Raw genomic sequence first — 10,841 nt, 5'->3', positions numbered from 1 at the left:
GTGGTTAACGATCAATCGATCAGCTGGAGTCCAACATTTTACCTCCGACACCAACCGTCTGTCCTCACAAGAGACAGCAGGAGACATTAAGAGACAGAAGGAGACATTAAGAGACAACAGGAGACGACGGGAGACATTAAGAAACAACAGGAGACATTAAGAGACTGCAGGAGACACTAAGAGACAACGGAGCATTAAGAGACAGCCGTAGACACTAAGAGACAACGGGAGCATTAAGAGACAGCCGGAGACATTAAGAGACAACAGGAGACATTAAGAGACAACAGGAGACATTAAGAAACAACAGGAGACAACAGGAGACATCAAGAGACAGTAGGAGACAGTAGGAGACATCAAGAGACAGTAGGAGACATTAAGAGACGACGGGAGACATTAAGAGACAACAGTAGACATTAAGAGACAACAGGAGACATTAAGAGACGACAGGAGACATTAAGAAACAACAGGAGACAACAGGAGACATCAAGAGACAGTAGGAGACAGTAGGAGACATTAAGAGACGACGGGAGACATTAAGAAACAACAGGAGACAACAGGAGACATTAAGACACAGCAGGTTTGGGTCTGAGGACAGACAGACATGCTGCTGACCTGGACTCTCTGCTCTCTGGTCTCCTGCTCGGCACTGATCGAATGTTCAGGTGAGACGGACTGATGGACCTGTTGATGTCTCTATGATGCTAGTATTAGTACTGCAGTACAGTACACAGTATTTGTAGAATCAGTACTCAGGTGATTCTGTGTCTGACGTTGTATTTCTATTTGTACACATAAACATCATATTAGTAGTATCAGCAGTGTGTACTCTTGTACTTGTACACTCTTGTTTCTGTTATTTTGTCCACCCTCAGTGTTCCTGGAGCGTACGGCGGCGGGTCAGATCCTCGGTGCGTCCTCCCGGCTGCGGCGAGCCAACTCATTGTTCCTGGAGGAGATGTTACCTGGCGACCTGGAGAGGGAGTGTCACGAGGAGATCTGCTCACAGGAAGAGGCTGCCGAGATCTTCCAGACCAGAGAGAAGACGGTAAGAACCGGCGCCGCGGTCCAAACGGAGGTCTCAGCACCCTGACTGTACGTACAAGTACTCCCAGTACTGCGTATACTCACTCTGAGTGTGTTGTTCCACAGCTGGAGTTCTGGTACAAATACACAAGTAGGTATTCTCACCATCAACATGATGAAACACGCTGATGCAGATTCAGATGTGACCTCGCTGATCTGGATTCATCTGGACCCGGTGATACTGATCTGAACCTACAGAACCACCAGAGGTCTGTACTACGAAGCGAGTTCAACATACCCAGGATGTCTTCTCGTTATCCGGCTTCACTAACCCGAACAAACGAGATCACGCTAAGCGGTCCTACGAAGCTGACCAATCACAGACATGGACTAGTCTACTGACCAATCACAGACATGGACTAGTCTACTGACCAATCACAGACATGGACTAGTCTACTGACCAATCACAGACATGGACTAGTCTACAGACCAATCACAGACATGGACTAGTCTACAGACCAATCACAGATATGGACTAGTCTACAGACCAATCACAGACATGGACTAGTCTACAGACCAATCACTCACAGACATGGACTAGTCTACAGACCAATCACAGACATGGACTAGTCTACAGACCAATCACAGACATGGACTAGTCTACAGACCAATCACTCACAGACATGGACTAGTCTACAGACCAATCACAGACATGGACTAGTCTACAGACCAATCACAGATATGGACTAGTCTACAGACCAATCACAGATATGGACTAGTCTACAGACCAATCACTCACAGACATGGACTAGTCTACAGACCAATCACAGACATGGACTAGTCTACAGACCAATCACTCACAGACATGGACTAGTCTACAGACCAATCACAGACATGGACTAGTCTACAGACCAATCACAGACATGGACTAGTCTACAGACCAATCACAGACATGGACTAGTCTACAGACCAATCACTCACAGACATGGACTAGTCTACAGACCAATCACAGATATGGACTAGTCTACAGACCAATCACAGACATGGACTAGTCTACAGACCAATCACAGACATGGACTAGTCTACAGACCAATCACTCACAGACATGGACTAGTCTACAGACCAATCACAGACATGGACTAGTCTACAGACCAATCACAGACATGGACTAGTCTACAGACCAATCACTCACAGACATGGACTAGTCTACAGACCAATCACAGACATGGACTAGTCTACAGACCAATCACAGACATGGACTAGTCTACAGACCAATCACAGACATGGACTAGTCTACAGACCAATCACAGATATGGACTAGTCTACAGACCAATCACTCACAGACATGGACTAGTCTACTGTCAGCTGACAGACAGGCAGAGAGACACATTTTACAAAGAATAAACTATATTAGACAAATACGAAGAAGTTAAACTCTTAATCAGACTAACAGTAACAGTTCAAGCTGCTAAATGCAGGAAGAACAGCTGGAAAAAGAAAAAACTCCAGATGTGTGAATGTGTAAATTAACAGACCGTCTAAATATAAATAGTGTTTAAGAGTGTAAAAGATGAATGGATTACTCTTCTTTATACCCTACGATTAAATAGTGGCGTCTAGGACTATTTAAACCCCCTTCACCTCCGTCCCCCTTCTTCACCTCCGTCCCCCCCTCTTCACCTCCGTCCCCCCCTCTTCACCTCCGTCCCCCTTCTTCACCTCCGCCCCCCCCTCTTCACCTCCGCCCCCCCCTCTTCACCTCCGTCCCCCTTCTTCACCTCCGTCCCCCTTCTTCACCTCCGCCCCCCCCTCTTCACCTCCGTCCCCCTTCTTCACCTCCGCCCCCCCCTCTTCACCTCCGTCCCCCTTCTTCACCTCCGCCCCCCCCCCCTCTCCGGCGGTCTGAAACGGACTCAAGAGGAAGTTAAAAAATATAAATAAAAACATAATTCAAAGCGGTAAACACCCCCAGCATAAATCCAGCTGTCCTTCCTGCATCTGTCAGTTTAAACTGAGTTGTGTTTAGTCTGATTATGACGGTAACTTCTTCATATGTGTGTAATATTATCATACAATCACCACACGGAGCTCTGATTGGTCAGTAGGAGGTGCTTTTATACGAGTTGATCTCTTATCTGGAACATAACCTGCTCCGGAGCAGGTCAGCTGTTCAGCATCAGTTACCATGGCGACCTACCTCAGTAAGAAGTGAACCAGCTTCGTAGGACGAAAACCCAGAGTTAAACCTGAAGTTACTTCGATAACGCCAAACCCTGCTTCGTAGTACAGACCTCAGGTCGATCTTTAGTCTGCTCAGTGGTCGTTACAGAATCAGTCAGTGATGTCATCACTTTACCTGATGACATCACTGAGTGGTGATGTGTTCGAGTGTCTCTCCTGTGTGTCGTAGATCTGAACCCTTGTCGGACCAACCCCTGTCTGAACGGAGGGCTGTGCACTCTGGACCGGGGGGACTTCCTGTGTCTCTGTCCTCCTCAGTACCACGGCAGGACCTGCGACTCAGGTAACCATGGTTACTGCTGGGAGGAGCTAAAGGTCCAACAGGAGGGTCAGACAGGTAACCATGGTTACTGCTGGGAGACAGGTAACCATGGTTACTGCTGGGAGACAGGTTACCATGGTTACTGCTTGGAGGAACTAAAGATCCAGATGAACAGTTTAGAAGTAAAGAGATACAACTCTGGTGCTTTTCTGACAACAGCCGCTAGATGGCGCTGCGGTAGCGCTGCCGCCATCTTGGACTGAAACCACCAGTGAGTGTGTCTCTGTCCATGGACGTATAAAGAGACGTCTGTAAATCAGACGATATAAATCCACTTCCCAGTAGGAACACTTCAATATCCTCATTTAAATCATGATATCCTAAAAGTAGTAAAATGAACAGCTAAAACCAGAGTTACTTTCCTCGCCATAATGAACGCTCATCAGACCCACGGGACCGCACGGGACCGCACCGCCCTGCACGCTCATATGATAGCTTCCTGCTAGCTTCCTGACAGCTCCCTGCAAGCTGTATGATAGCTTCCTGCTAGCTTCCTGACAGCTCCCTGCAAGTTGTATGACAGCTTCCTGTTAGCTGTATGCGGCTGTAATAATAATGGAGATATTGGCTGTATAATGGAGATATTGGCTGTAATAATGGAGATATTGGCTGTAATAATGGAGATTTTGGCTGTATAATGGGAGATTTTGGCTGTATAATGGAGATATTGGCTGTAATAATGGAGATATTGGCTGTAATAATGGAGATTTTGGCTGTATAATGGAGATATTGGCTGTAATAATGGAGATATTGGCTGTAATAATGGAGATATTGGCTATAATAATGGAGATATTGGCTGTAATAATGGAGATATTGGCTGTAATAATGGAGATATTGGCTGTAATAATGGAGATTTTGGCTGTATAATGGAGATATTGGCTGTAATAATGGAGATTTTGGCTGTATAATGGAGATATTGGCTGTAATAATGGAGATATTGGCTGTAATAATGGAGATATTGGCTGTAATAATGGAGATATTGGCTGTAATAATGGAGATATTGGCTGTAATAATGGAGATATTGGCTATAATAATGGAGATATTGGCTGTAATAATGGAGATATTGGCTGTAATAATGGAGATTTTGGCTGTATAATGGAGATATTGGCTGTAATAATGGAGATATTGGCTGTAATAATGGAGATATTAGCTGTAATAATGGAGATTTTGGCTGTATAATGGAGATATTGGCTGTAATAATAGAGATATTGGCTGTATAATGGAGATATTGGCTGTAATAATGGAGATATTGGCTGTAATAATGGAGATATTGGCTGTAATAATAGAGATATTGGCTGTATAATGGAGATATTGGCTGTAATAATGGAGATATTGGCTGTAATAATGGAGATATTGGCTGTAATAATGGAGATATTGGCTGTAATAATGGAGATTTTGGCTGTATAATGGAGATATTGGCTGTAATAATGGAGATATTGGCTGTAATAATGGAGATATTGGCTGTAATAATGGAGATATTGGCTGTAATAATAGAGATATTGGCTGTAATAATGGAGATATTGGCTGTAATAATGGAGATATTGGCTGTAATAATAGAGATATTGGCTGTAATAATGGAGATATTGGCTGTAATAATGGAGATATTGGCTGTAATAATGGAGATATTCGCTGTAATAATAGAGATATTGGCTGTATAATGGAGATATTGGCTGTAATAATGGAGATATTGGCTGTAATAATGGAGATATTGGCTGTAATAATAGAGATATTGGCTGTAATAATGGAGATATTGGCTGTAATAATGGAGATACTGGCTGTAATAATGGAGATACTGGCTGTAATAATGGAGATATTGGCTGTAATAATGGAGATATTGGCTGTAATAGAGATATTGGCTGTATAATGGAGATACTGGCTGTAATAATGGAGATATTGGCTGTAATAATGGAGATATTGGCTGTAATAATGGAGATATTGGCTGTATAATGGAGATATTGGGTGTAATAATGGAGATATTGGCTGTAATAATAGAGATATTGGCTGTATAATGGAGATATTGGCTGTAATAATGGAGATATTGGCTGTAATAATGGAGATATTGGCTGTAATAATAGAGATATTGGCTGTATAATGGAGATATTGGCTGTAATAATGGAGATATTGGCTGTAATAATGGAGATATTGGCTGTAATAATAGAGATATTGGCTGTATAATGGAGATATTGGCTGTAATAATGGAGATATTGGCTGTAATAATGGAGATATTGGCTGTAATAATGGAGATATTGGCTGTAATAATAGAGATATTGGCTGTATAATGGAGATATTGGCTGTAATAATGGAGATAGTGGCTGTAATAATGGAGACACTGGCTGTAATAATGGAGATATTGGCTGTAATAATGGAGATATTGGCTGTATAATAGAGATATTGGCTGTAATAATGGAGATATTGGCTGTAATAATAGAGATATTGGCTGTATAATGGAGATATTGGCTGTAATAATGGAGATATTGGCTGTAATAATGGAGATATTGGCTGTAATAATAGAGATATTGGCTGTATAATGGAGATATTGGCTGTAATAATGGAGATATTGGCTGTATAATGGAGATATTGGCTGTAATAATGGAGATATTGGCTGTAATAATGGAGATATTGGCTGTAATAATAGAGATATTGGCTGTAATAATGGAGATATTGGCTGTAATAATAGAGATATTGGCTGTATAATGGAGATATTGGCTGTAATAATGGAGATATTGGCTGTAATAATGGAGATATTGGCTGTAATAATGGAGATATTGGCTGTAATAATGGAGATATTGGCTGTAATAATGGAGATATTGGCTGTAATAATAGAGATATTGGCTGTATAATGGAGATATTGGCTGTAATAATGGAGATATTGGCTGTAATAATGGAGATATTGGCTGTAATAATGGAGATATTGGCTGTAATAATGGAGATACTGGCTGTAATAATGGAGATATTGGCTGTAATAATGGAGATATTGGCTGTAATAATGGAGATATTGGCTGTAATAGAGATATTGGCTGTATAATGGAGATACTGGCTGTAATAATAGAGATAGTGGCTGTAAAAATGGAGATAGTGGCTGTAATAATGGAGATATTGGCTGTAATAATGGAGATATTGGCTGTAATAATAGAGATATTGGCTGTAATAATGGAGATATTGGCTGTAATAATAGAGATATTGTCTGTATAATGGAGATACTGGCTGTAATAATAGAGATATTGGCTGTATAATGGAGATATTGGCTGTAATACTGGAGATGTTGGCTGTATAATGGAGACACTGGCTGTAATAATGGAGATATTGGCTGTATAATGGAGATATTGGCTGTAATAATGGAGATATTGGCTGTAATAATAGAGATATTGGCTGTAATAATGGAGATATTGGCTGTAATAATGGAGATTTTGGCTGTATAATGGAGATATTGGCTGTAATAATGGAGATTTTGGCTGTATAATGGAGATATTGGCTGTAATAATGGAGATATTGGCTGTAATAATGGAGATATTGGCTGTAATAATGGAGATATTGGCTGTAATAATGGAGATATTGGCTGTAATAATGGAGATATTGGCTATAATAATGGAGATATTGGCTGTAATAATGGAGATATTGGCTGTAATAATGGAGATATTGGCTGTAATAATGGAGATTTTGGCTGTATAATGGAGATATTGGCTGTAATAATGGAGATATTGGCTGTAATAATGGAGATATTAGCTGTAATAATGGAGATTTTGGCTGTATAATGGAGATATTGGCTGTAATAATAGAGATATTGGCTGTATAATGGAGATATTGGCTGTAATAATGGAGATATTGGCTGTAATAATGGAGATATTGGCTGTAATAATAGAGATATTGGCTGTATAATGGAGATATTGGCTGTAATAATGGAGATATTGGCTGTAATAATGGAGATATTGGCTGTAATAATGGAGATATTGGCTGTAATAATGGAGATTTTGGCTGTATAATGGAGATATTGGCTGTAATAATGGAGATATTGGCTGTAATAATGGAGATATTGGCTGTAATAATGGAGATATTGGCTGTAATAATAGAGATATTGGCTGTAATAATGGAGATATTGGCTGTAATAATGGAGATATTGGCTGTAATAATAGAGATATTGGCTGTAATAATGGAGATATTGGCTGTAATAATGGAGATATTGGCTGTAATAATGGAGATATTCGCTGTAATAATAGAGATATTGGCTGTATAATGGAGATATTGGCTGTAATAATGGAGATATTGGCTGTAATAATGGAGATATTGGCTGTAATAATAGAGATATTGGCTGTAATAATGGAGATATTGGCTGTAATAATGGAGATACTGGCTGTAATAATGGAGATACTGGCTGTAATAATGGAGATATTGGCTGTAATAATGGAGATATTGGCTGTAATAGAGATATTGGCTGTATAATGGAGATACTGGCTGTAATAATGGAGATATTGGCTGTAATAATGGAGATATTGGCTGTAATAATGGAGATATTGGCTGTATAATGGAGATATTGGGTGTAATAATGGAGATATTGGCTGTAATAATAGAGATATTGGCTGTATAATGGAGATATTGGCTGTAATAATGGAGATATTGGCTGTAATAATGGAGATATTGGCTGTAATAATAGAGATATTGGCTGTATAATGGAGATATTGGCTGTAATAATGGAGATATTGGCTGTAATAATGGAGATATTGGCTGTAATAATGGAGATATTGGCTGTAATAATAGAGATATTGGCTGTATAATGGAGATATTGGCTGTAATAATGGAGATATTGGCTGTAATAATGGAGATATTGGCTGTAATAATGGAGATATTGGCTGTAATAATAGAGATATTGGCTGTATAATGGAGATATTGGCTGTAATAATGGAGATAGTGGCTGTAATAATGGAGACACTGGCTGTAATAATGGAGATATTGGCTGTAATAATGGAGATATTGGCTGTATAATAGAGATATTGGCTGTAATAATGGAGATATTGGCTGTAATAATAGAGATATTGGCTGTATAATGGAGATATTGGCTGTAATAATGGAGATATTGGCTGTAATAATGGAGATATTGGCTGTAATAATAGAGATATTGGCTGTATAATGGAGATATTGGCTGTAATAACGGAGATATTGGCTGTATAATGGAGATATTGGCTGTAATAATGGAGATATTGGCTGTAATAATGGAGATATTGGCTGTAATAATAGAGATATTGGCTGTAATAATGGAGATATTGGCTGTAATAATAGAGATATTGGCTGTATAATGGAGATATTGGCTGTAATAATGGAGATATTGGCTGTAATAATGGAGATATTGGCTGTAATAATAGAGATATTGGCTGTATAATGGAGATATTGGCTGTAATAATGGAGATATTGGCTGTAATAATGGAGATATTGGCTGTAATAATGGAGATATTGGCTGTAATAATAGAGATATTGGCTGTATAATGGAGATATTGGCTGTAATAATGGAGATAGTGGCTGTAATAATGGAGACACTGGCTGTAATAATGGAGATATTGGCTGTAATAATGGAGATATTGGCTGTATAATAGAGATATTGGCTGTAATAATGGAGATATTGGCTGTAATAATAGAGATATTGGCTGTATAATGGAGATATTGGCTGTAATAATGGAGATATTGGCTGTAATAATGGAGATATTGGCTGTAATAATAGAGATATTGGCTGTATAATGGAGATATTGGCTGTAATAATGGAGATATTGGCTGTATAATGGAGATATTGGCTGTAATAATGGAGATATTGGCTGTAATAATGGAGATATTGGCTGTAATAATGGAGATATTGGCTGTAATAATGGAGATATTGGCTGTATAATGGAGATATTGGCTGTATAATGGAGATATTGGCTGTAATAATGGAGATATTGGCTGTAATAATGGAGATATTGGCTGTATAATGGAGATATTGGCTGTAATAATGGAGATATTGGCTGTAATAATGGAGATATTGGCTGTAATAATAGAGATATTGGCTGTAATAATGGAGATATTGGCTGTAATAATAGAGATATTGGCTGTATAATGGAGATATTGGCTGTAATAATGGAGATATTGGCTGTAATAATGGAGATATTGGCTGTAATAATGGAGATATTGGCTGTAATAATAGAGATATTGGCTGTATAATGGAGATATTGGCTGTAATAATGGAGATATTGGCTGTAATAATGGAGATATTGGCTGTAATAATGGAGATATTGGCTGTAATAATGGAGATATTGGCTGTAATAATGGAGATATTGGCTGTAATAATGGAGATATTGGCTGTAATAATAGAGATATTGGCTGTATAATGGAGATATTGGCTGTAATAATGGAGATATTGGCTGTAATAATGGAGATATTGGCTGTAATAATGGAGATATTGGCTGTAATAATAGAGATATTGGCTGTATAATGGAGATATTGGCTGTAATAATGGAGATATTGGCTGTAATAATGGAGATATTGGCTGTAATAATGGAGATATTGGCTGTAATAATGGAGATACTGGCTGTAATAATGGAGATACTGGCTGTAATAATGGAGATATTGGCTGTAATAATGGAGATATTGGCTGTAATAATGGAGATATTGGCTGTAATAGAGATATTGGCTGTATAATGGAGATACTGGCTGTAATAATAGAGATAGTGGCTGTAATAATGGAGATAGTGGCTGTAATAATGGAGATATTGGCTGTAATAATGGAGATATTGGCTGTAATAATAGAGATATTGTCTGTATAATGGAGATACTGGCTGTAATAATAGAGATATTGGCTGTATAATGGAGATATTGGCTGTAATACTGGAGATGTTGGCTGTATAATGGAGACACTGGCTGTAATAATGGAGATATTGGCTGTATAATGGAGATATTGGCTGTAATAATGGAGATATTGGCTGTAATAATAGAGATATTGGCTGTAATAATGGAGATATTGGCTGTAATAATAGAGATATTGGCTGTATAATGGAGATATTGGCTGTAATAATGGAGATATTGGCTGTAATAATAGAGATATTGGCTGTATAATGGAGATATTGGCTGTATAATGGAGATATTGGCTGTAATAATGGAGATATTGGCTGTAATAATAGAGATATTGGCTGTAATAATGGAGATATTGGCTGTAATAATAGAGATATTGGCTGTATAATGGAGATATTGGCTGTAATAATGGAGATATTTGCTGTAATAATGGAGATATTGGCTGTAA

General features: G+C 38.7%; 1 protein-coding gene across 4 annotated transcripts in view; it reads left to right on the top strand.

The window, feature by feature from the left end:
- LOC141776405 (coagulation factor X) overlaps window positions 1-10,841 on the top strand; it is a 28,272-nt gene continuing 17,431 nt past the window's right edge. Inside the window, exons 1-5 of one of the 4 annotated variants that reach the window (XM_074649955.1) lie at window positions 10-456; window positions 547-662; window positions 873-1,045; window positions 1,150-1,174; window positions 3,434-3,547. In XM_074649955.1, coding sequence (XP_074506056.1) covers window positions 602-662; window positions 873-1,045; window positions 1,150-1,174; window positions 3,434-3,547 — 373 coding nt within the window. In that variant the 5' untranslated portion in view covers window positions 10-456; window positions 547-601. Of the gene's footprint in view, window positions 663-872; window positions 1,046-1,149; window positions 1,175-3,433; window positions 3,548-10,841 lie in introns of all 4 variants that reach the window. The other 3 variants (XM_074649966.1, XM_074649976.1, XM_074649944.1) reach the window with 3 other exon arrangements.

The sequence above is a fragment of the Sebastes fasciatus genome, chromosome 1, assembly GCF_043250625.1.
Source record: "Sebastes fasciatus isolate fSebFas1 chromosome 1, fSebFas1.pri, whole genome shotgun sequence".
Classification (NCBI taxonomy): Eukaryota; Metazoa; Chordata; class Actinopteri; order Perciformes; family Sebastidae; genus Sebastes; species Sebastes fasciatus.
Note: the sequence above shows the minus strand (reverse complement) of the source record. Positions and strands in the feature narration are given on the sequence as shown.